The following is a 27,264-nucleotide window of genomic DNA, read 5'->3' on the forward strand; positions in this document are numbered from 1 at the left end:
ATACTGTAATATTTATTTCTGATTTATTGAGATGTGTATGAGCTTTCAAAGACGCAAAATTATTACAAGTCTCTGAGATGTTGTTACATATTCTGAATAGTCAACGAATTTTATTAGTCCTAGTATCGTTTTACTGGAAGAGTGGTTGTTTTGTTAAGCTCTATGCTTTTATTTTTTACGTTGGACCTCTATTTTTTTTCTTTTTTCTATTGTTGTGTTGAAGAGTGAATATGACTGTTGTTGGTGGAATAATAATGAATTGTAATGAGAAAGCAATAAACAGTTGCAGTTGCAGAGAAAAGCTCACTGAGAGTTTAGATTTGCTTTCATGCATTAAAATCTCTCTTTCTGCTCAATCTTTTCCTCTTTCCTGACTCATGCACCCATTTTTCAAAAAACAAACTTTGAATACTGAAGTTTTTGTTCATGTTTTTTGTCTTATGAACTTTTTATTGAAGTTAGTGAAATTTACAAAACAAAAAGAAACAAGTGCTTCTAAAGAAACCCATGTTTTGTTGTAAGAATAAGATCATCATTGTAGTTGAAAACTTAAAATGCTATGAGCCTTTTTAGTTTTTGTTTCTTATTCACAGGTTATTTCCTTTTTATTCTTTTTTTTTCTCGAAAATATGCTTAGGTTTAGAAAAATATAAAATTAAGTAGTCCTCTGTGATACTGAGGTTTATAAATTAAATATATCTTGAGTAAATGAAATGGAAAAAGGAGAAAGAAAAAAACAAACTAATTATTATAGCTTGCTTTATTTAATTGTTCTTTCTCGTTGAGCCGTTTTGTGTTCAAAAAGATACTTAAGTTGTAAAACCATTATAAATGGGGAAGTATCCTATACTCTCTCTTCCTTAACTCTCTCTCTCTCTCTCTCTCTCTCTCTCTCTCTCTCTCTTTAACTTTGGTGAATCTCCCATATTCGAGAAAAAAATCTCAAATCCATCAGTCTCCAACAAGAATCTATCTAACAAAACCATCAATTCACTTCCCAAGGAGGATTAGAAGTCTAAGAATCTTAACGCAAATTAATGTCTCGACCGAGGATCTCACCGCAGTTTCAGTTATCGAAAAAGGAAAGGTTTGGAGACGATGAAGGCACGTTGAGGAACACGCGCTCGTCGAGACAGAAACAGGGGAAGTACAGTTTCACGAGGAAGTGTGGGAGATTGGTGAAAGAACAGAGAGCTCGCTTTTACATCATGCGTAGATGCGTCGTTATGCTTATTTGCTGGACTGATAATCATAATACTTACTCCGACCACTGCTAGCTATATCAAACATAAAAAAACCCTCTCTCTCTCTTCTTCTTCTTGCCGCAGTTTTTAGTCTATGAAAGTAGATTAGAGATACAAATGATGTACATAATTAAGAGGGATTCTATAGTTTCTGGTTTCAACGTATTAGTTTTAATTTAGATTCGAATGTTTGTGTTATGTTTTTGGTCATCAGTTTCAATGTATGCACTTCTATAAAATATAAACATATCAGTTCGTTTTCTTGCTCGATCATATCGATATTATATTAGTTACTTGAAGTTGAACGTGAATACGTGATTTGAAAACATATCGCAGTATTGTCTAAGCCGATTTGTTTAAATCACGTGTTATGACTTAAATGTGTTAGAGAAAAAAGTTTTTTTTTCATAAATTCGATGTGAATATGTGATAAAAAAAATTCGAATATCCTTGAAGTCAAAGGACAATTATGGTAACTTCAAATTGTTCCAAAGAAATAATGTTGTGACTATGTAGTGGATTGAACATGCGAATTATTAAAGATTATCTTTTTAAAGTAATAAAATAAAAGAGTCTTCTTCTTTTTGCCAAAAAAACAAAGATTATCTAAGAGGAAGAAAGCTTACATAAACATAAAAATAATTGTTTTATGCAATGGATCTGCACTATGCTAAGTGCTAACAAAACTTAACATCTTACGTAGTCCATGATTACATGCCACTTAAAAATACTACTATAAGAAGAAATATTACAAACGTGAAAAATATTCAGATTTATAAATTAAAGCCACTACGTATTATTTGGTCCCGTAACTTCCATTGGTATCATCATTATATATGGCCACATTTATTATAAATTTATAGTTCATATTAATAGCTTGAATAAATGATAGTAATATGTAATTGTAGTGTCTTAGGCATAGCTAGGTGATTAAATAAAGAAAGAAAGAAAGTACCAATGCTGCTAGTCATTGAGCTACTACTAATGTTGTGATCATACTTTTTTCAGAATGAATATTTCTCTAGAATAGATTATCATCAACTTTCTTACTTTCATCAACTTATTGTTATTGACGGACGTACATAAAGTTCTTTTTTTTTAATATTGTTTTTTTCATCTACAAGTGCAATGACTACTGATCTTGGAATTGACACTTCGGATGTTAGTTGAACAAACATGATTGGTACCATAAGTAGATGGTTTTGTCATTTATACTTGGATGATACTTATGAATTAATCGATGGCATTTATACTTTAGATGTATTGTGTATATGTATGTGTGTGGGCAATGGGCTAGAGCCATCGCTCTTGTTTTATTTGTACTACATTTTTCATGTTTTTCTAATCTTCCAGTGTAGCTTACTCCCCTCTGTTTCATAAAGATTGATGTTTTGGGATATTTTTTTGTTCCACAAAAATTGATGTTTTAGTAACTTCAAAAAATAATTATTAAAAATATTTAAAATATTGAATTGTTCTTAGTTTAAAATTAAATAATACTCCCTCTGAGGATTGATGTTTAGAAGCTTTTACACATTTTAATAAAACAATGATTACTGAGTTTAAATATATATTTTTTTGATTAAAGAAATATTATTTAATTTTAAACTAATAACAATTCAAAATTTTAAATATTTTCAATGATTACTTCTTGAAATTTACAAAACATCAATCTTAATCTTTATGGGACAAAAAAATATTCCAAAACATCAATCTTCATGTGACAAAGGGAATATGTTTTACTTTTGATACTTTGTGGTGACATTAGGATATTTCAAAAATTTTAAAGTTCTGACCATAGTGATGATCACGCATTTTTATAGTTAAGTTTCTTTTCAATAATTATGGCAATGATTATGCAGAGTAAGCATGGAGTGTTTCCAATATGACCACTATCTCAACATACCTGCTCACTATATACCTCAGCATTATTATGGGTCCGATTAAAACTGGCTGCCTTTGCTTAAACAGTGAGATTCGTATGGGTCCGATTTAATTGTCCTATATAAAAAAAATGCCAATACTTTTTCCTAAACTGTGTATATAATAAACATAACAGTATAATGGGGGCATTAACAAATATAGGAGATATGTAATTAAGTACATTTCAGTTCCAATATATATATATATAAAGAGACAAATTAAAATAGTTTAGTAAGTGATGAAAAGGGGGTTTTGGGGAATGATTGATTGAAAACTAGACTTTACCAGCCATCCCCACAAATCCAAAGGGATATTTTGTTTAATGATTTTATAGAATATTGATTGTTCATTAGCATGCTTGATTTGATTTTGGCTTTTGTTTAATAGTATCATCAATTGCTCTGTCTTAGACAACAACCACGCGGACAAATATTCCGTTTTGACTTTAACTGTTACATTTTTTACTTTGCGGAATCTTTTGTACTTTAGTTAGATTATTGAGATTGCAAAATTTTACAATTATAGTTTTCATTTCTTTTTCTACAAAAGTGAAAAATGGGAGTGAAGACTGAAGAGCCGAAATAAATTGATAAAACATTTTATCAAAGAAAAAAAAAAAAAAAAATCCAGTTTTTACATATTGCGTGGGCTTACGTCTATTGGGTTAATTAATAATAGAAGAAGACCTGTTGAAAACAGAATGGGCCTAATGGGCCACCGAATATGAATTTTTAAACCGGTCCCCAGAGAACAACACGTGAGCATCGGATTAGAGGAGAAGAAGAAGATTCTCAGGAAAACAGTTCTCTCGACTCATTTGGACAGTCTATGGCCGCCGATCTCCTCTACTCCACTCTCGCTTCTTCCTTTTTTGTTATTCGATCAGAGACTATTCATCTTTACTCGAATCAGGTGAGTTCGAGTTCGATTTCGAGAGATCAAATTGCATCTAGAGGACTTGTTTTATTCACGATTCATGTAATATTTGTCATGAGACGTTTGTGTTTTTTTTCTTCTTTTTCTTGGGTGAATTAGTTATCTTTGAACTTTTAAAAAGCTATGGGTGATGCAATTGATTTGACTGGAGATGGTGGTGTCTTGAAAGAGATTGTTAGGAGAGCCAAACTTGATGCTATTTCACCTTCTGATGATCTCCCTGTTGTCGATGGTACTATATTCATTCATCTACCCAAATCATATGTGTTGAATTGATGAAGAACCATAATAATAACAAATGTTTTGATTTTAATGTTTTTAGTTCACTATGAGGGTATATTGGCTGAAGACGAAAAGGTCTTTGACACTACACGTGAAGACAATCTTGTTTTCTCTTTTGAGTTAGGAACAGGCAGTGTTATCCGTTCTTGGGACATTGCACTTAAGACCATGAAGGTTTGTTGTGTCTTTCTTTTGACCCTTACAATCTGAACTTTTTTTCAGTTATTTTATGCAACTGATTTGCCTATCTTTTTTTTTTTTGTTTTTTTGTTTTTCAGGTTGGAGAAGTTGCAAAAATCACATGTAAGCCAGAATATGCTTACGGAAGAGCAGGGTCTCCTCCTGATATCCCACCTGAGTATGTTAACTTGCTTGCATCTCTTTCAAGGCGTGTGACTGTGTTTTTTTTCGTAATCGATGTGTTGTTTGGTAATTGCAGTGCTACTTTGATTTTCGAAGTGGAATTGGTTGCTTGTAGACCGAGGAAAGGTGCTAGTGTTGGCAGTGTTTCTGAGGAGAGAGCCAGACTAGAGTAAGCATGATTTACACTTGGACCCCAACATTGATTTCTTTCTTCTCCATTGGCATATATATATAATACTCCTTTTGTTTATGGTTGCAGGGATCTGAAGAAGCAGAGGGAGATTGCTGCAGCTGCTAAAGAGGATGATAAGAAAAAGAGAGAAGAAGCAAAAGCTGCTGCAGCTGCTAGGATTCAAGCTAAGCTAGATGCTAAGAAAGGTCAAGGCAAAGGAAAAGGCAAAGGCAAAGCTAAATAATGTAATAGCCAAAAAAGGGACCAATGACTGTATCTCTTGGATACCATTTTGTGATTTAGCTTTGAATTTTTTTTAACTGTTTTAAAGAGCAGAGTCATCAATCATCATATTGATTATTGACCATTACATGGTTTGGGGCTTAATTCTCTCACACACATTACATTAATAGCATAACAAGTGTCGGAAACCAAACTTTTCAAACCATGTCCGAAGCATCATCATCGATCTCATCTTGTTCTTGCCATCCTGAATGAGCTCTGAATTTACAGACAGGACATGTTCCTTGCTGTCTCAACCATGGATCAATACATCCTGCATGAAACTGAGCAACCGGATACATGTATGAGTCTTGAGACAATAAAATACCTCGGAGGATTTTAGTTTTGGAGAGAATATGGAAACCTGATGCAAGCAAGGTAAGGTGCGAACAATTTCCCCTGCGGTTACTTGTTCTAGGCAAACACTACAAGTGAGCTCGTCTTCTGTTCCTTTTTTACTTCCATTGACAGAATCTTGTTTCTGCTGCTTTGAACAATGAAAAATACCATGACAAATTAATTAGAGTACTGATCAACTACATATGAAATTTTTGTTTAATTACCTCGGCTGAGGATGACGTTGATGCCTGCTTGGCCAAAGAGCAACCACTGTCAACAAAACGAACACAAGCCAAAAACCATGAATACAGATTTATTAGCTAATGATTAGATCAACCTGTTCCAGAAACGAAAGATCCTTGAGCTAATGAAATTTTTACTCAATGACAAACAAAAGGGCCTTGAGCCAACGATTTATTAAGTAGTGATAGGAACGGCTGGAACCTGTAAATTTAGAAGAATCTATTGAAGAACATATCTTTAGTCATCACTGGACACACTCAATAGTCAATACCTTACATGTTCTTTCACCCTATTTAGCAGAGTAAACAGTAAAGCTAAGTACAATATTCCCAAAAAGTTATCAGTTTCTAACCTACTAAGTTGTAAATTCGACCACCCTCTCTTCCCCCATTAAGGAAGTTAACGTCTATCCAAGTTGCTATGTCACAGCATCCTAACTTACTATTTTCTTCTTCCTCAAAATTTCCCACTTTTGAAAACACATTAAGATACAATAGTTACTCACTTTTCAGGATCCAACACCTTGTACTTGTGTACTGGAAGTGCATTGATCTCTTCCTCGCTCATAGAAGTTGTGGAAACATTATCAGAATCCAGTGCTCTTAGAGTTTCATAATCTGCAACAGGACAACTTTTGCCTCAGACTTCAACTATAAAGAGCAAGTATATGAACTAGGCAAATAAAAAAGGGACAAACGGACGATAATGGCATGTCAAATCCTCAAGTTTACTAAGAAATTATATTCTAAACAGAATTCACTAACCTAAGTCATCAAACTCCCGATCAAGAAGAGCCAGCTGGAGCCTAAGTCCTTGAAGACGTCCTCTTGTAGCAAGAGCAATGGAGGGAGGCACATGCAACCTCAGCTCAGTGTGACTAAAGAGGCCACTTGCTGCTGCAGCATGAGCTTGAGCCTGAGCTTGAAGTTGTTGGCAAGTGGCATACATCCTAAGGGTCGTTGCCATCAAAAACACCCCAAGCACAAGCCAGAGCTAAAAAAATATGTGGAATGTCAAACTGATAACCCTAAAGATAACTAACTGAAAAGATAAAAACTTTATCTCAAGTATATAGCATACCAGGAAATTAGGAGGCATCTGATGCGAACTGAGAATCATAAACAGCAAAAGAACTGCAAAACACACAAACCAAACAAGTAAGTATTACATCATAACAGAAAAAATGATTGCAGAAGACATAAGGGTTGAAGTTAAAAAAATAACCTGTAACTAGAAAAGCGAGGGAATTAGAATGAGCTGGTCGAGCTCCATGAACACGCTGTAGCGTTCACCAATACCACCATAAGTTAACAAAAGATCAATTTGTAATAGAATGTTTATATTTTTCCAATTGTTAAGAAGAGAAAGCATACCATAGCTCGTCTCTCGGGTATAAAACCAGAGAATCCGCTTTCTAAATCACCTCTACTTCCCCGGAAAACAAAACTCATCTTTTCCAAAAATTCACAAGTGAGCCCCTGCAAAGTTTTGCTCAATACAATTATCATATTAAAAAGCATGCAATACAAAAGACAGACATGTAAAGGTACCAAGTTTGTCACTGAATCTCTAAATTTGGTTCAATCAAAAAATCAAAACTAAAAAACAACTTAATGAGAACTCGAATCATTTACTAATCCTACGATGATCCTAAACAATAACACGAATCTTTTCAAATAATCCAAGAGATTGAAATGAGGAAAAAAAAATATATATCATCGATAGAATCAATTGAACGGAACTAGAGATCGGACGAGATAAATTCACCTGGAGGTGGAGAAATCTACGGAGAAGAGTCGGATTCACTCACGTAACATAGGCGTGGCGACGGCGGAGTCACGGAATCGCTGTCGGACCGAGTCGACTCGGACCGAGTTATCGCTACTTTGAGGATTTAGTTTTTTTTTTTTGTTGTTGTTGTCTTCATATGTAATAGCCACCATATTAATTCCTTTATGAATAGTAAAGTGATACTGCATGCACTGGTACCACAAACGTCGTCGTTTCTACTGTCACTTCTTTATTTATTTATTTTTTTTTTGGCTCATACTCTCGTGACTTCGATTAATCCTTTACTTAACGATTTTTAAACCATGCTCTCAGAGTTAAAATACAAAATGTTCATTTATCGTGTTGAATGTTTTTTTTATTATTATTAAATAATATATATTGTCACATTTGCTCTGATTAAGCAAGTAGTCCAAATGTAGATTTCTTAAGAAAATCAAATTATGTAATATAATGTCCTCTTCTGATCTTTAACAAAAAAAAATGTTCTCTTCTGATGACCAAATCTTCTTTGTTAAAACCAAACCGTAAAGAAAAAAAAAATGATAAAACAACCGAGTTTTAAGTTTAACAAATGATTAGTGAAAACAAAACTTTTAAAATACGTATAATTAAGAATCCAATGAACACATGCATGTCCCTTATATATAATTTTCAAAAAACAAAAGTTATTCAAAGTCGTCGCGATCCAAGAAGTTGTTGACTAGCTTGATCACACTTGACGTCATTAGCAAAACCAATCTTTTTATGAGCAAGATCATACTCGACCCACACGTTTTGTTGATGATGGTTCCCTATTATAAACGCTTCAATACCCGCAGGCTCCGAGTTAGCGAATGTAAAGCAATACTTCTTCGATCCGGATCCGGGTACCGGGTACAACAGCTTCTTACCCGACACGGTCAGCTCTGCGCCGCCGTTGAACATCAGCGTCACCGCTGGCAATTTTGAAAAATCAAGCTGTGTTGACCCGACCCGGAAACAAAGATCCATTCCGGTTTCAAACACGATACTCGGGTCAACGGTGAGAACCGATTTGGTTTGTTCTGTAAATTCGGTTTTCAAGATTTTGTAAACCGGAGATCGCAAGAATGTGAACTGTGTACCGGAATCCAACATCGTCTGACCCGTTCCGGATTGACCACGAATAAGATCGGATCTAGGGATAGGTAGCAGTTTTGACCCGACCCGAATTCCTTCGAAGTTGACCGTATACGCGAACCGGTCAGTATAAGGTAACCGATCGGTTAGAGTAATCAAAGGCGTGTAATTGAGAGGTGGAAGCGAATGGAAACTCGATTCACCGAGAACCAAAACACCGGTAGAGTCAGAACCGGATATACAATAAGAGAATTTAGATAAACCCATCTGGTTAACAAACGATAACCGACCTCTGTTCATACCCATTAAACCGGTGGTTTTAGCGTCTTCCTCTGGTCTCGTGCTTGATATCACGTCAATGCACCCGAACGACGTAGCACGTCTCGTCGACGAGCCGATTGTAAACGTATCTTGAGCGAGGTTACCCTCCACGGAGGCACCATCGGCGTAGGAGGCAGCCACGTGGCAGAGATTAGTCTTCTGTCACACGTGGCTGGAAGGGAGAAATCTTGGGTTTGGATGGTGCAAACGGGAGACGAACATGGTATAGCAGAGTAAGAAGATGACTTCACGTGGTTGAATATGGAGGTTGAGGAGGATTGTTTGCACTTTAGCCATGAGAGCTCGCTTCCGGTGTCGAGAACCATCTGGATGGTTTGAGGAGGTGAACCGGCGGTGAGAGAGACGGTGAGTGTGACATCGTGTGTGAAAGGAACCTTGATGGGTGGAGAAAAAACAAGACGATTTCGTTTGAAGAGTAAGGATGAAGAAGTGTTTTGGGTTGTTAGAGGGAAGATGAGTGTTTGGTTTGTTGTAGGAAGGATTCTGGAGAAAGCGAGAGGGGAAATTATTAGAAGCCAAAATATGATTTGGAGATGAATCGATGAAGAAGACATCTTGTTTACTCCTTGTCTCTCTTCGATCTTGATTTGCTCGTCCTTATATTATTTATCATATGTACGTTTATGTGAATTTCTTACGAAAAAAGGAATTTCTTGTTCATAAGGAATGTAAATCTTTGACCTAAAAAAAACTAAAGGAAATCAAGAAAATGCATATATATGCAATAACAATAAATTACAGAAAAGGGAGAATATATAGAATGAATCCAATAACCAAATCTTGGTAATGCTTAGAATCACCATTAATAAAAGAGAACATACATAACCAATAAAAGATAAATTACATAATAATAATATATATATATATATATATAAAGTTAACTTTGCTCACTTCTCCTTCCTCCACATTCATTCATTGCATATTTATTAATTATAATTAATAATAGCAATAAATAATTTAAAAACGAATTAACTAAAATTAATTAAATTTTAAAATAGTATAAACAATAATATAATTTTGTAGTAAATAATAAAAATAATAACTAACTAAAAATGAATTAAGTAAATTAAATGAAAATTTTAAAATAGTAAAAATAATACTATAAATTTGTTTTAGTAATAATGTTATTATTAAAATTATAACCAAAGAATGATTATATTCCAAAATTTAGAATGGGTTAATGAGTTTTAGAATGTAAGTAAGATTTTAATGCATGGTGGAGTAAAAAAACAAGTTATGTAATTGTATTTATAAAAATCTAAACATGAATATAAAATTGAAGTGAAACATTAGTTTCTAAGAAACATATACCATAAAGATTTATTATTAAATTTTATTTATAAGAAAGAAAAGATTAATTACTTAACTTAACTTAACTTAACTTAAAAGTTTTGATCTAAAACAAATACATTGTAAGGGGGACACTTTTTTTTTGGGAAAACTATGAAAAAGAATTTTGAAAAAAATAATCTATCTAAAAAAACAAAATCAGTGGTTAGGAAATATAGACAAAATGATATGCAAGTCGTTACAAAAAGTGGCATGTGATTTGTGTAGCATATCTCATAAGGTATATTATAAACTGGAGTTACAATTTTATAACATGATATAAAACATATATAACAGATATAATATATATATATATAAATATTATCAAAAGACGAAGCTGGGTTGCATCAAAAAATTAACATATGCAAATAACATATGAGATTAGTGAATAGATATTCATTGTGGGGTTTAAATGTTTCATCATTTAAGCATTCTTGACTTAGTCTAAAATTTTATAATGGCAGATGATGCATTTGGACAACCTTATTGTAGTGACATAGGAGTAAAACTGTTCATGAAACTTTGTATATTCGCATTTAATGTAGGATATCGATATGTTTAAATGGTCTCTATAATTAGGTCAACGATCGACATTGACGTTAGAACTTTTAAAATTATGTTTTCATAGGATATGAATATGGGATGAACTCTTTTAAACATAAAAGGTCAGAAGATTGTCGACAATATTATTGCGACACTAGACAATATATGTTATATATAGATTAGTAAAATAAGTACGATATTTGTATATAATTATCTTTTAATCTTCAAATTATATTCATATTCAATGATTCTTATTGATAAAAAATTTAACTAAAATCCCACGTAAAATCGCAAATAGATATAACAAAGAAATATTATCTTAATAAATATATATGTTGTATATTACTATGTAAAGTAAGTTATATATTTATATTCAAAAGTTGGAATGATTATATTGAGCTCAACAATTTCAATTGATAAGAAATATTTTAAATTACAAATTCTAGTCAATTATAAAAGATTGTTCTGAAGGAAACAGAACAAAGAAATTAGTCTAGATAAATTTGGATAATTCTCATTCATAGATCATAGATGTACATTGCCAAGACGTTTGGTTATTCATTAATTTTTGATTAGGTACCAACCAACCTAGGACCTAGGTGTTGTGCATTAATTCTACCACATAATTTTTTGAGGGAAAAAACAAAAATATACGTAATTGCTTCAATTGCTAATTTTTTTTTACCATCCTGGCAAATGTTGGATTACCAATTCCAACGTTTTTTGTAGTCATAGAAAACAACCTAAATTTCAAATTTGGTCACTCGACAAATGTATCCGTCTTATATAATTTAGGGGTTTCCGTCTCGGCTCAAATTCCTTCATCACTATACGTTTTTCATACTTTTATTCTAAGTCTAGACGGTTTACCATTACAACAAGATTTTGACAAAATTAATAAATTTATATGACAATTAATTAGAATCTGTTTCCGTATGTACACGTAGTATTCATTTACATGAATTAGTAACATAATTACTCGACTATAAAACATTATTCCCCAAAAGATGATCATCTATATCTTGTCATGAAATCAAGAAAGCTATGTTTTTCAAGAAGGTTTATTTTTCATCCTTGTAATTTCCTCTCCGTATATAATTCGATTTAATAATTTATTTTTAAAATATTTAATATAATTAAAAAACTGATCCATAAATAAAGAAGTTGAATCGAAACGTGTAGGTTTCCAAATTTATAAACCGTCTCACAACTGCCGCCTCCAGTGATTCCTTAAATTTCTCAATCAGCAGCGATTGATCAAGCAAGAGAGAGACTTGATCCAATTCACGAGATACGTTTGTTCCGGAGAGTTAGATTTTGATATATCTAAAATCTAGGGTTTGTTTTTTTTTGTTTTGTTTTTGGTATTCCTTCTTCGACTTTTCTTAGGGCTTCCGAGTGCAGATCATATGGATTCCATGAAAGAAGTTGATCCGTCAGTATTGTCAGCGAATGGCTTTATTCAATCTCACTTCATGAATTTAAATACTTCCGAAGCGTTAGCCAATTGCTTTCTCCAATCTTACTTCCTCAACCTAGGAGTTTATCCCGACGTAGTTCACATGATGTGGTATGCCGACGACAGTGTTATGAGTAGACCTGGTCCCGATGGTACAATGATGTCTTTCACATCGCCTGAGGTAAAATACAAAATTTCTCTTAGTTTCTGTTTTTTTTTTTGTTTGTTTGATGCATGTTTGTGCTGAAACAAAAAGATTGTTGATCTTGATTATGTAGGCAATTCAGGAGCAAATAGTTTCCTGCGACTATGAAGGTGCTTCGATTAATGTGATGAGTTTCGCCGCTCAGAGTTGCAATCCTAGTTCTGAAGATGGTGTGTTTACCATGGTTACTGGTTTCTTGACTTGTAAAGACAAACAACTGAGGAGGCGATTTGTTCAATCTTTGTATCTAGCACGTCGTCAAGATAGGTCTTATGCTATCGTCAATGATATCCTCCGCTATGTTGACTCAATACCAGCGATACCTTCCGTTCTTGAATCCGGTAAATAGCTATATAAGTTGTGTTTGATTCAATATAAAAAGTTACAAAACTTTATTAGTTTTGGTGTGACTATATATGCAGAATTTGCAGCTGGATTTGTCAAAGTTTATTACGAGTTGCCTATGCGTGAAGAAGTTGGTTTGATGTATGTCAATGAAAGTGTTACGAGCAGACCGACTTCGACGTCTGGTTGAACAATGGTTGATATGCCAGGCCTTGATGTAAGTTGCAAAAGCTCGGATCCTATTCCAATGTATTTCTAGAAAAATTTTGAAACAGTTTTTGATGGAATATAAGTTTACAATTTTTTGTTGCAGGCCATCAACAAGAGGGTCGCTAATGAGCATAAGAGAGCTTCTAACTTTGTACTGAATAGTTTGGATTACCAGATTTGCAGATCTTTTAAAGATAGAATGTTTATCATGGTTTGCGGTTCCGTGACTCTAGACGACAAGACAGAGAGGAAGTTTTTGCAATTTTTCTATGTGGCAGGTTGTCAAAAAGGGTCTTATGTTATCTTCAATGACATTCTCCGTTATGTTGATGTTACTCCTCAAGACACACTTGAAACCTCGAGCCACTCTGCTTCAAAAACCAGAGCTGATGTGGAGCTTCCCTACTTTATGGTAAAGAATGGGAAGTTACTCTCTTATTTTAATAACATAGACACACAAAACTTATAACACCTATGCTGATGGTTTATTGCTAGTGTTGTTGTTGTGTCAGTAGTCTTTTTTTTTCCTTTCAGAAATTAATGAATACAATGGTTTACGTTTTTGCTCTTTTTTATTTTAGCTTTACAACTTTCTTCTTCATGGTAGCTTCTTTATTCTCTGTTCCAACATATGGGCAAATATTGTAAAATTTATAATGTAAGCTATCTTGCAACTTTTTAACTTAAATGCAAGAATTCTATCCCAAAAACAAAAACAGCATAACGTAGTTAACTTGAAAAACAGCAGATGATAAAATATATTACATTTTAACATAATTCAGATTACTTGTTTACATTGTAGAATATTTTGCTTGAAAACGTTAACAAAACGTTATCTTGGATCAGTTCTAGTTTTACCGGAGAAGGAGAATATGGATGAAGTAGTAGTTTCATTCGGCCCGCTATAAAACGTAGCTGAATCCACAAAATCCTCAAACTCGCCTGCATTACCACTTCCCTCATCAAGACACATACTATCATTTGCATCTAAGAAATCTGGTGCAGGGACAACTTCAGGCGACGGAAACTGCTTTTCGAGATACATAACCACTTGTCTCATTGTAGGTCGAACCTCGGGGGAATTGTTTGAACATAGAAGGCCTAATTTGATCACCATAACCACTTCCTCTTCATCAAACTCACCGTTGAGTCTCCTGTCTACAACATCTCTAATGTCTCCGCTTTGCCACCTTGACCAAACCCAATCAACCATAACAAGCTCTTCCGGTAATGCACTTGTTTCTATCGGTCTTCTTCCGCAAGCTACTTCTAACAAAACCGCTCCAAACGCGTAAACATCTGTACTTGTTGTCAGTTTCCCGGATTTTGTGAGTTCTGGTGCTAAGTAACCAAATGTACCAACCACCCTTGTGGTTCCTGGGTTCGATCCATGCTCATATAACTTAGCTAGACCGAAATCTCCCACCCGCCCGTTCATTTCACCGTCTAACAAAACGTTGGCGGCTTTAATGTCTCGGTGAATGACTGTTTGTTCCCATCCTTCATGTAGGTAGAGTAAACCAGAAGCAACCCCTTTTATGATTTTGAATCTTTGCTTCCAAGTCAAGATAACTTTAGGGTTTTCGTCGAACAAGTACATGTCTAAGCTTCCATTAGGCATGAAATCATAGACAAGAAGCAAATCATCCCGCCTTCGACACCAACCGAGCAACTGAACAAGATTCCTATGCCGGAGATGACCAATGCTCGAGACCTCTGACATGAACTCTCGTACACCTTGTCTTGATTCGTGAGAGATTCTCTTGACGGCTACAAACTCTTCTGAACCAGGAAGCTTTCCTTTGTATACTTTACCAAATCCTCCAGACCCTAGAAGCTCCTTGTCGCCAAAACCATTAGTAGCTTTCTTGAGCTCTCTATAACAAAATCTATGCGGACCAAAATCAAGCTCCCACTCTTCAACTCTGTCTTCATCTTTCGCCTTTTTTACTATGAACACCGATGCAGCGACAAGAACTGCGATGATCAAAAGGGAACACATGAGAGATACTCCAAGGATCAAACCAGTGTTCTTCTTCTTCTTGATTGAACTAGGAATCCGAGGGAGAGATGGCAAAGAGAGAGACAATGCTTCTCCACTCATGTTAAAGTTCCAACCTAAGATGTAATGCGAACTAGCTAGCAAACCGGTAGAAGCAGAGAAGCCAACATACATTTCATCTCCCAAAACAGAGGACAGATCAACATCGTAAGAGAGAAGAGACAACTTTGGTTTCTCCGAGAATGGAGAAAGTTTAACATCTAACCTTTTCTTGTTTGAATCGTAATCAATCCAAGCTTGAATCACTCTACCACCATCCAGGAAAAGCTCTTTTTTGGTTGAATTAGCAAGAAAATATCCAGCGGGAGTTGAAGTACTTGACTCCATACTGTTTATATCGATTCCAACATGGTTATCATTGATGTCTTCAAACTCCAAATCCCTGACAGTATCGAATTCCACAGCGAAGAAGTGGCTCGAGAAGTTATATCTGCTTGAATTCAAAAGGCCTAAGTACTGGCTAGGAAGAGAACCTTTGAGATCTGGAGATGGAGCAATGGCGAAAGCAAGTCCGTGGCCTCCAAGAGTAACAAACTCTGGAACCATGGCGATTGCAAAAGACGTGGAGAAAGACTGAGCTCGGTTAACACCGAGTGGCTTGAACCGGATTGGTAAAGAGTAGAAAGCGTGACCGATCACGCGTTGTGTGTCTGTTGTGAGCCTGATGGCTCCAGTGTCGGCGATCTCTGCAACTCCGGTTATGACTATATTCTCTGAGGCTTTTTTAAATCCAACGAAGGAGAAGTCTTGAGGTAGAGATGAAACTAAGTGTGAGAAGAAGAAGAGGAGTAGTAACCAGACGAAAACAAAGGTCGTCTGAGCCATCAAGAATTGTTTCTTGGGAGAGAAGTATATATATTAATAAGATATTAGGGTTATAGTTCTAACATACGATCCAGTAGGAGTAGAGGTTAAGAAGATTGTGAAGATTATGAAAGCATGTGATGCTGAGAATGATGTTGGTGATTGAGGAACATGTGATTATTTCTAGACAGGTGAAACTTTATAATATTAACATTAAAATACGATTAAACGAGGTTAGTACCATTTCCTTTTGGGTTCCGATGTTGTTGCTATCAATCGAGATCGTCGGTACTGATTAGTTTAATCGATGAGCAAGTGCGTATAAATTGTAGTAAGATTTTTGACTTATGAATTTCTTAACCTTTTCTTCTGACGGATACAACTGTATTACTAGATTATTCAAAAAAAAAAAAACTGTATTACTAGAGGATATCGGGGTTCGTTCCATGTTTCATGATTTTAAACTGATGTTTAACGGTTTAAAACGTTAAATGACACGCCTGACTACATTTCTTAATAAAATCTGACCCCCAAAAAAGTTTTTATTATCATACTTGAAATTTGGACTATTTTTTTTAATTTCACCATTCAACATGATGTATCATGCGGTGAGTTTGAATTAGCGACGAGATTAATACAAAACTAGAGTACATATCTTGTTTTTTTTTTTGTTTTTCTTTTTTTTGTTTTTCGTATATAGAGTAATTGTTTGATAGTTTATAACTTTATATGTAAGTGAGTAAATCCAAACAATACATGAAGATGAAGAGAATGATTATATAGCATTTTAAGTACTAAACAGTGTGTATTTACATTGTTCTATCATTACATGCAAATTGCGAACGCATATGTAAAGGTAATAAAGCACATTACAAAAATTGTTTAAGTGCACTTGAACCTATTTTCCATCGATTAACCTTTTATATGGTGACATATCTAGGCCACTAGTATAAATTAATCTAGTCTATATATGTGGTTTATTCGTTGGTAGATAGATACGATACAATTCCGTTGATCTATAAGATTTTCTTAATAGTTAGTCGTGTATTCAAATTAAGCGTAAGAGTAGGCATCAAATAGTAAATGACTGAAAAACAACATAAATTAGTAAGATTAAACAACTCATATCAGAAAAATACATTCGTCAGTTAGTCCTTTCTTAATTAATAGTACTAAATTAGTAACTATGGGAGGAAGGTATATCCTTATTATAGTCGACGTATTCAATAGAGCTAAACTATACGCACACAATGTTGTTGGGTAACTAGAAAGCATACAGTCTGGACTCTGGACACTATTCCAGTAACGTGGCTCGGCACCGATGACGATGTCTTGGCAAAAGTACTAAAACTAAAACCAAGAAAATAACTTTATATACTTTCACCATGCGATAAAATTCATCTATTAAAATATTCTAAAGTATCGTTTTGTCCAAAAAAATATATATATATATTCTAAAGTATCGTCATGACGCGGGTTTTTATATAGTGTGAATCGTGTAAATGACCCACTTGACATTGAAAATTATTAGATTGGAAGAAGTTACCTTTCAGAAAGATGAAGTAAGAAGAATTGTTCTTGGATAGGGAAAAAGAAGTCAATTAATTAGTTAGAGAAGATCTTGAAAATAACAAAAGATGGGATAATTTAGTCTACGTTTCGGACAGATTAATAGCTAAATTAAAGATAAAGGTCGTTCAAGAAAAATGTGTTTGCTGAATAAAAGCAGTTAAAAGTTAATAGAACTATCGAAAATGGAACACGATTCACGTTGATTGTGGTGACTGGTGATCACTGAAAATGAAATAGTAATATGATGGAATAAAGACGAATAATAAGAGTAGTAGGAACATGCCAAATATAATTATTGTGTTTATTCATAATTTTCATATCTAGTTACATTTTAGGTGTATGTCGTGAAAAATGTGAAATTAAATATGGATGTTGTAAGAAAAATATGTAATTTTGCAATTAGCATTATCAAACGTCAAACGTGAATATTATTGCATGACTGAAAAAGAAACGCACATACTGTATATAGTGGAGATTTGTGTCGGTCGAACTCGAAATTGGCTCAGTAAACTTCTGACTGTATTGGCCAAAATCAGAAGCTAAATCCGAACAAAATACATGTGTATGATGTGTTTCTAATCAAACCAAAATCCAAGAAGTTTGGCTCTAATCCAATATACATGTGTATGATGTGTTTCTTAGAACTGAACCAAAAATGTAGCACTCGGTTTTGCTTATTACTGTATGCATGTAAGTACAAAAATTTAGTTGCACAAGTTACACTACTCAACCTTCAATCCTTTGCAATGTGCGTGATCGATCATATTAGTACTATAATACTAAGGTGACAGGAGAAATAAAAATTTAGATTAAATGTTTTAACACTTAACACATCCATTTAGTATTGGCTGCCATCACTGCACATAATTCAGATGTGAAAATGCGTTTTTCATATAAATACAAAAACACATTTCACAATTTGCATGATAAAACACTAGTATGTTCTAAGCCCTACTCGTAAACATTATCTAAGAAGTTAAAAGGTTACAACTTTGTATTTTAGCCGTTAAAATACAAAATTGCTACGGAGATTAGTCTTGTTGGGACCAAATCTACCGTACTCATGTTTTTTATATACATAAAAGGAATAGTTAAGACTAAAGACAATGCCAAAAACCCAAACATTTTGGGAAAAGATACAATTCTGATCAATCATATGCTTATTTGGGACCAAAACCATAAAACCAAAGAAATGAAACTTTGTTGAAATCCATCAGCTAACAAACAACGTAACTCTGACTAGAAAAGTAAACACAACATGAATATGAGAAAACAAGTATATCCACACACATAAAACTTCATCAACATTAGCCAATAACCCGATTTGTATGCTCTCTAGTCTTATGTCAAAAGCACCTAAGATTCAAAATGAACCATATACACTCACTAGATGCCACATATGAGTATCGATATCTGTCTGCAAGTGAAACCCTCCCTTGATAACTCTTAACCGCATTACAAGCTCAAGAAAAAAAACTAAATACCTAAAGTAAGCTAAATATAATCGGAGAGCAAGATATATAACTTACAAACGATTAACAAACAGCAAGATATATCGAAAAGAATCACACTTACCAACAACATTAAAACAATGATAGTCGTAATTGCTTCCATTGCAGAAACACACACACACACCATTTGCTTTGGTTTTTCCAACATCAAATTTTAAAGACGATTCTACAATCAATTTCACCTTCATACAAAAGCTATCCGCGATCAAAATAGTCAAGTCAGAAAAACCAGTAAAAGCCGTCACAAAACAAACCAACAAACACTAGCTAAAAGTCCGACCACCCGTGAAAAAAAGATACTTGATAGCTTTAATAAACAAAAGCCTAACCATCCTAATGGAAAATATAATCCTTCCAAACGTGCCAACCCAACCACCGCCTAACTAAACTATCATCAATATGAAGGAGGAGCACGAGGCGGAGCAGCACCCCAAAACACGTCGTGTTGAGCCATTTGGTGACCATTTGGTATAAAATTAGGAGGCATATTATACATGGGAGGCTGCATCGGTCCTTCGTTTCCATCATTCCCACTCTCGTTATCATCATCCTCCTTCACCTTCTGCTTCTTCACATCTTCTAGCTGTAGTTGCTGCTCTTGTTGTTGTTGTTGTTGTTGTTGTTGTTGTTGTTCATCTTCAATCGGTAACCTCTCGTAAGTGGCATTGCAAAACGTAGCAGCTATCACAATAACAGGCCCAGAGGCGATAAGCGGCCCAGCGACACCTCCTCCCACGACTTGACCTTGAGCTCCAGCTAAGTAAATGGTTAAACCAGCGGCTGCAGCAGGAGAACCAGAAGTAGGAAGAAAAGCACCACACATAGACAAGATCTCAAACTGACCACGCAAGCTCACAACTCCACCAGAAGCAGCAGGCTGACGCAGAGTAACATTAGTGACCAAACCACTGCCGCTCAGCACAGAAACCCCACGGCCGCGTCTACGAGCAAAGGCGTTTAAGCTTTCCGCCACGTCAGCGCCAGTAGCGATCTCAAGAACATGGCTCTGAAGAGAGTTAGGGCTTTCTTTGGTGACAACGACCGGACTCTTTGGTTTGTTCTTGGAACCAGGAGGTCTACCTCTAGGACGCCGACCCGTAGAACCGGATCCAGATCCAGGGTCAACAGCGGGTTGCTCGTCACGGCTAGTCTGCTCTTCTTGGCTCTGAGTCTGAGTATTATTAGGGCTTCCACTGGTGAAGTCGTGGTCCAATCTTGGATCCGAACGGGTCATAGTCGGTGTGTTGTTGTTGTTGTTGTTACTGTTTCTGTGGTGTAAAGAAGGAGCTGATGAAGTCACTGGACTCTCAACTCCACCGATTGCAACATTCCCTACCCACCAAGGATTCGCCATTGATTTTTTTCCTTTTCTTCTCCAGTAAAAAAAAAAAAAAGCTTTTTATTTTTATTTTTTTTGATGGGCTCTCCGACAAGAAACTATTACAAGACAGGAAGAGAATCCGAAAACCTTATCTTCAAAAAAAAAAAAGAGAACTTTAGATTAACCAAATCCAAACCAACATGTTGCATGAAGCAGACACACAAGACATGGGTGTATCATTTGTTTGCTATCATCATACCTGAGAAAGAGAGAGAGAGAGAAAAGAAAAAAGAATCAGATCTACAAGAACAAGAAAAAAACGCAAAATAGAAAATTTCCTAAAAGCAAAGAGAGCAAAGATCAAATAGGGAAAAACAAAAAAAAGAAATCCCAAAAATCTTAACTTTTATATTCCCATGGAATAAAAATATTACCTTTATCATAAAAAGGAAGTTCTTTGTCTGTTTTTTTGCTAGCGAGTGAGAAGAAAAGGGTTAAAAAAAAAAAAAAAAAAAAAAGAAGAAGAAGGAGAAGAGGGGAAGAGAGAGACCAAACAAAACAAAAGGTTTTAAAATTTTCAGGCAGAGATTTTTGTACTTTGAAAGTCGTGTGAGAAGTCTTATTACCGTCTCTTTCTACTTTGTACTTTGGGAAAATATATTGGGAGCGTGTGCGTACGTTAAAAAAAAAAAAGGACTCTGATGGGAGGCGTACGATAAGGGGATTATGATTTGATCTTTCGTGATAACGGGTCTCTGAAGCGGTCCTCTCTCTTCTCCTCTTCTATCTCTCGACCAGAGCCGTCCTTTTGGACCATTGAACTTTTAGGTGTTCGTGCAAAAGTTTGAGCGAGCTTCTCTAGACGCCTGTCTCTTCTATTGCTCACTTTTGTGGACCCTTTCTGGAATTACTTCACTACCCCCCCCACTTCTTACATCAGTTGTCAATTTCTTGGTTCTGATATGGTTAACCAAGTTGTCTTCTTTTTTTCTTTTTTTAGTTTGATAATGGTGAAAAAAAATCAACTTAGAAACCCAAAAATAAAAAAAAGTTGACTCGAGGAAAATCTAAAAGACAAGAGACTTTTAATTTAGGCAGCTATAGACCTATAGTGTATATAATAAACATTGTCAACTTACGCCGAATGATCTTGTTTTCGAATTTCATCAATTATAAGCACGTTGTACGTAATTACGTATGACTTATCATTGATGAAATAGCTAGCTATAGCAATGGCGAATAAAGAAAGAAAAAAACTATAAAGCAACAAAAAAAAAAGTGGTAACGTTTAATTATGGTTACTATAAATAGAAATAAATATCGTAAGGTCCAATTAAGGTCTCTAATTCTTTTGTAATTCAATCCCATATGGTTTTGGATAATATGCAAGAGAGAGAGTGTGACATTTGTTTTAACAAAAAAAGAAAAGAGAGTGTGACATTTGACTAATCTGTTATTGAATGCTAAAGGATAACCCCAATTTCCAGAAAGAAAGAAAAATATATGCTATTGAGACATTGAATTTGAGGAGGGATGACGACGATTTGATATTAAATAAATTTGATATTATCAAACCATCTTGAAATTTTCATTTCCCGCTTGAGAAATTGGAATTTTATAGTTCATTGTATGTATATACAATTTTGTTTGACCAGACCATACGACCATACCCAGTTATAATAATAAATTATGAGGTCTGATGTCAAAAAAGGAACAATAATAATTCTTGAAATATTGAATTTGGTGGTCTCACTTCTTTAATGAAGTGAATCAAGAAAAGGAGGACACCACCGGCCCCAATGGCCACTAGAACGGAACGTTACATTATATTTGTATTTAATGTCTTTTTGTCGCCTCATCTTGTATTTATATTTATATTACCTACCTCTATATGTCTATCATTTCTGTATTACCTTCCTCACCAGTTTTAAATAAAACGACATATATATGCATGGTAGAAAGTTTCAATTCTGTACTAAACCTCTTGAGCAGCTAGTAGTTAATGTTTGGGTATCTTGAGTTCTTAACAATAAACCTCTTGAGCAGTAATATTATTGTGATTCAATGCCTTTAGTCCGAAATCATCCACTCATCTACACAAAATAGTAACATGCCGTTTAGAATATAGTTTCAACACCAATTAATGCCATCATGAGACTTTAAAATGATCAGGTTTCCTTGTCAAATTGTAATTAACTACTTGTTCACACTTCAGATGCTACATATATATATATATATATATATATCTTCTCTTTATTCTGTTTGACTTATTGCGGTGTTCTTTCAACTTCAGTCATCAGTAGAATTGAAGCAAGACCATAAGTTATAACTGTATGAGTCTGTTTTCTTCAAGATCATGAACACAAAATAACTAATAAGTCTTAGATGACACGTGATAGTGTGCAACCCTACTGATAACTACCTTTCAGCGTATAGAAATATGCAGAATTTGATAAATTAGCATTTGCGATAATATTACCTTTGAAAATAGTGAGAACCTAACATCTTCGTCTTTCTCATGATCTTACTGCATCGACGAAAAAATCGTTGCTCCTACTCCCATAGTCCCACCCAAATTGAAACTAAAGTCAGCAACCCAACATGACCAAGCGTACAAGATTTATCTCATATGATTGTGTCTTCACTTACGGCCTGATTGGTTCAAACACAGACTTTGCTGTTGCGTTTGCGGGAGATTGCAGAAGTGGGTTGTTGCGGTTTCAAGCGTTATTAAGCGTTTTAAATTACTGATTTAGCATTTTAAAATGGATGCGTTTGCGGAAGTTTTATGACTGGTTGACCAGCATGTGTAATAGCTGTTAAAACATTATAAATGTAATATATAATTATATAAATGTTTTAAAATACCAAAAAAATTATTAAACTTGATTTATAATTATAATTCATTAAAAATACTAAAACAATTATTCAAAAAACAAAAAATTTCATATTGAAGCGAGAGTTGAGAAAAGTCATTGATGATTTATTTTAATATTCTCACAGATAATATTTATTTATATTTTTGAACTTATGTGCCATGTGCCATTAAATTTGTATCAAGTTTTCTGGGTTATTGTTAATTGAAATCTTATTTTCTTGTATAATTATTTATTTTCTAATCTCTTTAATTGTATAGGTCACTTTCTCCCATTCTTAATGGATAAAATGATTAGGTGGAAGATATTTGAAAACATATTTCATTATCATTGATTTGTTTTAAGTTAAAAAAAAAAAATCTAACCGCAATCGTCTGCAATCGCAAACGCTTACGGGTTACGGGAAACAGTGATTTCAAACGGTTAGGAGCGATTTAAAGCGATTTGTACCAATCGCTAGCAACCGCTATCACCTGCAACGAACACAATGATCAACCGCAAAAGTATATATATTGATTCGGGAAAGATTTGCTCCAACAACCCTTTGTTAACTATATAATAATAATACTATTTATATTTCATTTAAAATCGTTAACAAAAAAAAAAGGAGACGATAGTTTCTTCATTCTTGTTAGTGTGGTGTTGAAGACAAATGAACGAATAAGCTAAAAGAGATCAGCGTCGTTTCGTAAATAAAGGGGATTTTTTTTTTAATAAAAACTTTTCTTTAATTAATTGATGGGTTTCTTGTTGCCAACAAAAAACAAAATCCATTGGTGGAGTATGCGCTGCTTCTTGGGCCCTAAGGTTTATCTCAACCCCAAAAAACTTTGTCCCCTTTTTAACAAAAAAAAGTTTCCAAATAGATAAGGAGGATTAACTAGTTTTGAACTGGTTGGTTATATTGAAGAAAATTTAGACCAGACAAAATAAGCACTCGTTCTAATGAATCTTTAAGAGAATTTTAGTCTCGAAGTTTGATATACAATTCTAGTCCCAGCCCTTGTGGTTTGTTGCCACACCCTCAACTAGTTCTCTGTTTTGGTTTGTTCAAGAGCGATTTTCTAAGTCCATAGTCTATATTAGTAGCAGAAGCGAACAGGCGAGTGAGAATGAAGATACAAGATTTTGAAATTGTTATCACAAGGCGATAAACTACTATCTACATCTCTGACCTCTGATATTAACTGCTTCCAAACATTGCTATACGAAACTCCTGATTTACATGTTTATCTTTATTACATCATTTTTGTAAGCATTAACATAGACTTTTTATTGCAAACACCTAACTTAGGTAGTAGTAGTAGTAAAAACCTTACGCATGAGCTGATTTTGTAGCTTTCTTGAGTTTGGAGTTAATGGCCTTGTCTTGATAAAGCTTTGGATTACGAGTCGAAATCCAGAGAAAAGCTCCAATAGCAAAGTCTCGCTTGTGAGCCAAGTCACCGTAAGTAGACAAACCGTAATCTGCTAGAACCCTGTCGAGCTTCCACTCTGGCATGTCTTGGTAATCTTCTTTAGAGTATCTTGGGTAATGAAGAGGCATTCGAAACACACTCGCTTCACTGTTCTTCTTGCCATTTTCCAGATCCATATATACCGTATAATATTATTGTATTAAAAAAAAATCCTCTGTTTTTTTGTTGTCTTTTGCTTCTGATGTGGAAATAGAGGCATGGGTTATATATGTTCTTGATGAGACTTATTTATACAAAGATGTTGAAAGTGATGGTTCTAAATTTTAAATACACACCTAACGTGTGATTTTTTTGTCACATGGATTGGTTTGTGTACCTTTCTTCATGGCCTTTGTTAAACGCATGAACATGTGGATAATCACATAATTTGTGATTTTTAACTATTTGATTACTCGGATCACTCGCACGTACTGATGGAATGAACAAAAAAAAAAGTTAAACAGAATGTCAAAAACTTGGATTTTCAATTCTATAAATGATATCTTAAATATCTACAATATGTTTTCTCGCGTATTGTATACTATTATGTTCTTCACAAAAAGAGAACAGTATTGAAATTTGAAAAGAAAAAGAGAGAAAAAAAAAAAAAAAAAAAAGAGACAAGGAGTGATGGCTAGGATCAGGTTCTTGAAAGGTCCCACATGGTGAGTCACATGGCTTCAAGAAGGATTCATCGTCTCAAAGCCTGCAACGTGTCATCACATTCATTAACCAAGCCCCACTAGCTAATTTGGCCGACGTATGTTATGGACCATGACCACACTACTGCTTCCAGAAACTTCGTCACAAACTCTTGGCTTAGATTCCGTCATAAAACTAGTGGTTCGTGTCCCGCCACCTATGTGTTCACCCCCACGTGATTTATCCTACGTGGCTACTCTCGTTTTCCAAATAATGATACGTTTAACGCGTTATGTTGGAACTAACCCCCGAAGTTATTGCTACTTTAGCAACTCACCCCTGTTGTTTGGATCAACGTGTAAACCAACTCTCCTTTGTCATTTCCTTATATCCATGACCATCATTATTCGTCAATACAAATCAAGGTCGTGTCTAAAACACTTTCTAAAGGGAAGGCCTAATTTGGGAAATATATTTGTAGATAAGGTTTTAACAAAAATGGATTTCATCATGTAAAAGACTTTGGTCCACATACTCCAACGAGATATTTTTACTTGGCTTACAACAAATATCGCATATATATTATTCCAAAGAATATTTTACTTGGCTGACATTTTCCCAAGATATTTCATATCTTTTCCTTTTGTTTTTGATTAAGATATTTCAAATGTTTATCCACCAAAACCCAACAACAAGTTGTGTCATATATAAAAGGAACTTTTTGGGGGAAAAAAAGTTGTGACAATTCCAAATTATGATCATGGTATAGAAAATCTTAACTTTTTCAGTTAATTATAATCATTTCTACTATAAAATATTATGTTGGATTACTTAAATTATGTTTAAAAGATTAATGATACTAATTGAAATTATGTATTAACAATATACATGATTTCACATGAATTACAATAAATGAAGATGTTAATGAATTGTTTGACACTATTACAAAATACATGACCCAGATACTTGTAAAGTTCATAACTTATTTTTGGTAACATGTGGATTTTTTCTTAGTATAAATTATTACCATCAGCTTAACATGGTGCAAAAGTGGCAAATGTATATAATTAAAAGATAATATTTGTGGCAAACATTAAATACAGATTTCAGTTTGTTTATCCTCAGCTCAATGATTTATGTATAATATTACTTGTAGATATATAAGTTTTTAGTTATTACAATGTTTTAATTTATTTTTAAATTACTTTTTATAGTCATTCAAATAGATTACCAAGAAATTCCTGAGTTTGTGAATGATCTAGTTCTCACCAAAGTAACAACTCTTGGAAATCAAATCTGGTTTCCCTCTAATACTAAATGATTTTTTATTTATGTATATTTACATCTAGTGTATAATATATATTTTTGCAAATTTTGATTTAATCATCACTCAAGTACATAACGAAAGATAAAAACGTTAATCAATGAGAGATATGAGGATGAATCCTATCATGAAAACCAGATTTTTGTTTGGACCTAAGGATGATTGAAAATGGGTAAAAGAAATCAAAGAATATTTGAAGACCATGTGGCTTCGAGTTTTTTTTAAGTGGGAAGAGACATATGATTACATTTGTTGATATATATGTGCTATATTGAAATGTTGATATCATGACTTTGATGACCTACTGAAGGCATTTTTAAGAAAATGTTTGGTACTGCAAATGCACTTAACAATTTTTCTAATCATGTTCCTAGCTTTATTATTTTGTTTTGGCAAACTCATGTTCCTAGCTTATAAGCAACAAATATTCTTTAGACATTTTAAATATAAAACTTGATCTAAAAAAAAAAATATTTAGAATTTTGGAAGAATATTGGATACAAAGAATATTTCTTTAAGAGAGAAACAAGACGGTTAATTATAAAACCAAATTTGCCTAAAAATTTAAGAAAATTGTAATTACTAAAGT

At 34.2% G+C, this 27,264-nt stretch overlaps 5 protein-coding genes and 3 pseudogenes across 10 annotated transcripts; 3 read left to right on the top strand and 5 right to left on the bottom strand.

Moving 5' to 3' along the window:
* Window positions 1-828: 828 nt before the first annotated feature.
* On the top strand, window positions 829-1,505 carry RTFL7 (ROTUNDIFOLIA like 7). Its single transcript, XM_019246505.2, has one exon. It carries the CDS (start codon window positions 1,038-1,040, stop codon window positions 1,275-1,277), a length of 240 nt encoding a protein of 79 aa, XP_019102050.1. The 5' UTR covers window positions 829-1,037; the 3' UTR covers window positions 1,278-1,505.
* A 2,232-nt stretch (window positions 1,506-3,737) lies between these two features.
* Window positions 3,738-5,287, top strand: LOC104791841 (peptidyl-prolyl cis-trans isomerase FKBP20-1-like). The gene is made up of 6 exons (XM_087453488.1): window positions 3,738-4,079; window positions 4,203-4,335; window positions 4,426-4,559; window positions 4,664-4,743; window positions 4,825-4,917; window positions 5,008-5,287. The coding sequence occupies exons 2-6, from the start codon at window positions 4,227-4,229 to the stop codon at window positions 5,162-5,164; spliced, it is 573 nt and encodes a 190-aa protein (XP_087309614.1). The 5' UTR covers window positions 3,738-4,079; window positions 4,203-4,226; the 3' UTR covers window positions 5,165-5,287.
* A 24-nt stretch (window positions 5,288-5,311) lies between these two features.
* SDIR1 (RING/U-box superfamily protein) lies at window positions 5,312-7,802 on the bottom strand. 3 transcript variants are annotated; one of them, XM_010517830.3, is made up of 9 exons: window positions 7,552-7,802; window positions 7,158-7,262; window positions 7,009-7,063; window positions 6,865-6,917; window positions 6,549-6,777; window positions 6,290-6,401; window positions 5,766-5,811; window positions 5,567-5,686; window positions 5,312-5,486 (listed from the first exon to the last, which is right to left on the bottom strand). In XM_010517830.3, the coding sequence occupies exons 2-9, from the start codon at window positions 7,233-7,235 to the stop codon at window positions 5,361-5,363; spliced, it is 819 nt and encodes a 272-aa protein (XP_010516132.1). In that variant the 5' UTR covers window positions 7,236-7,262; window positions 7,552-7,802; the 3' UTR covers window positions 5,312-5,360. The 3 variants fall into 3 exon arrangements, with proteins under 3 accessions (XP_010516132.1, XP_010516133.1, XP_087309613.1); XM_010517831.3 differs by having other exon boundaries at window positions 5,567-5,683; window positions 7,552-7,727; XM_087453487.1 differs by having other exon boundaries at window positions 5,567-5,689; window positions 7,552-7,727.
* Window positions 7,803-8,069: 267 nt separating this feature from the next.
* LOC104699144 (aspartic proteinase PCS1 pseudogene) lies at window positions 8,070-9,707 on the bottom strand (annotated as a pseudogene).
* Window positions 9,708-12,010: 2,303 nt separating this feature from the next.
* LOC147942849 (nuclear transport factor 2-like) lies at window positions 12,011-13,822 on the top strand. Its single transcript, XM_087454062.1, has 4 exons — window positions 12,011-12,527; window positions 12,625-12,892; window positions 12,974-13,113; window positions 13,210-13,822. The coding sequence occupies exons 1-3, from the start codon at window positions 12,297-12,299 to the stop codon at window positions 13,084-13,086; spliced, it is 612 nt and encodes a 203-aa protein (XP_087310188.1). The 5' UTR covers window positions 12,011-12,296; the 3' UTR covers window positions 13,087-13,113; window positions 13,210-13,822.
* Window positions 13,823-13,877: 55 nt separating this feature from the next.
* On the bottom strand, window positions 13,878-15,993 carry LOC104699146 (L-type lectin-domain containing receptor kinase S.4 pseudogene; annotated as a pseudogene).
* A 3,134-nt stretch (window positions 15,994-19,127) lies between these two features.
* Window positions 19,128-21,358, bottom strand: LOC104791843 (AT-hook motif nuclear-localized protein 15 pseudogene; annotated as a pseudogene). 3 transcript variants are annotated; one of them, XR_015559303.1, is made up of 2 exons: window positions 21,091-21,358; window positions 19,128-20,635 (listed from the first exon to the last, which is right to left on the bottom strand). The product of XR_015559303.1 is annotated as an AT-hook motif nuclear-localized protein 15 pseudogene, transcript variant X3 (transcript). The 3 variants fall into 3 exon arrangements; XR_015559302.1 differs by having other exon boundaries at window positions 21,003-21,236; XR_015559301.1 differs by having other exon boundaries at window positions 20,811-21,226.
* Window positions 21,359-24,365: 3,007 nt separating this feature from the next.
* Window positions 24,366-24,980, bottom strand: LOC104791844 (cytoplasmic tRNA 2-thiolation protein). The gene has a single exon (XM_010517833.3). It carries the CDS (start codon window positions 24,844-24,846, stop codon window positions 24,568-24,570), a length of 279 nt encoding a protein of 92 aa, XP_010516135.1. The 5' UTR covers window positions 24,847-24,980; the 3' UTR covers window positions 24,366-24,567.
* Window positions 24,981-27,264: the final 2,284 nt, after the last annotated feature.

The sequence above is a fragment of the Camelina sativa genome, chromosome 6 (genome assembly GCF_030686135.1).
Source record: "Camelina sativa cultivar CO46 ecotype springtype chromosome 6, ASM3068613v1".
NCBI classification, from domain to species: Eukaryota; Viridiplantae; Streptophyta; class Magnoliopsida; order Brassicales; family Brassicaceae; genus Camelina; species Camelina sativa.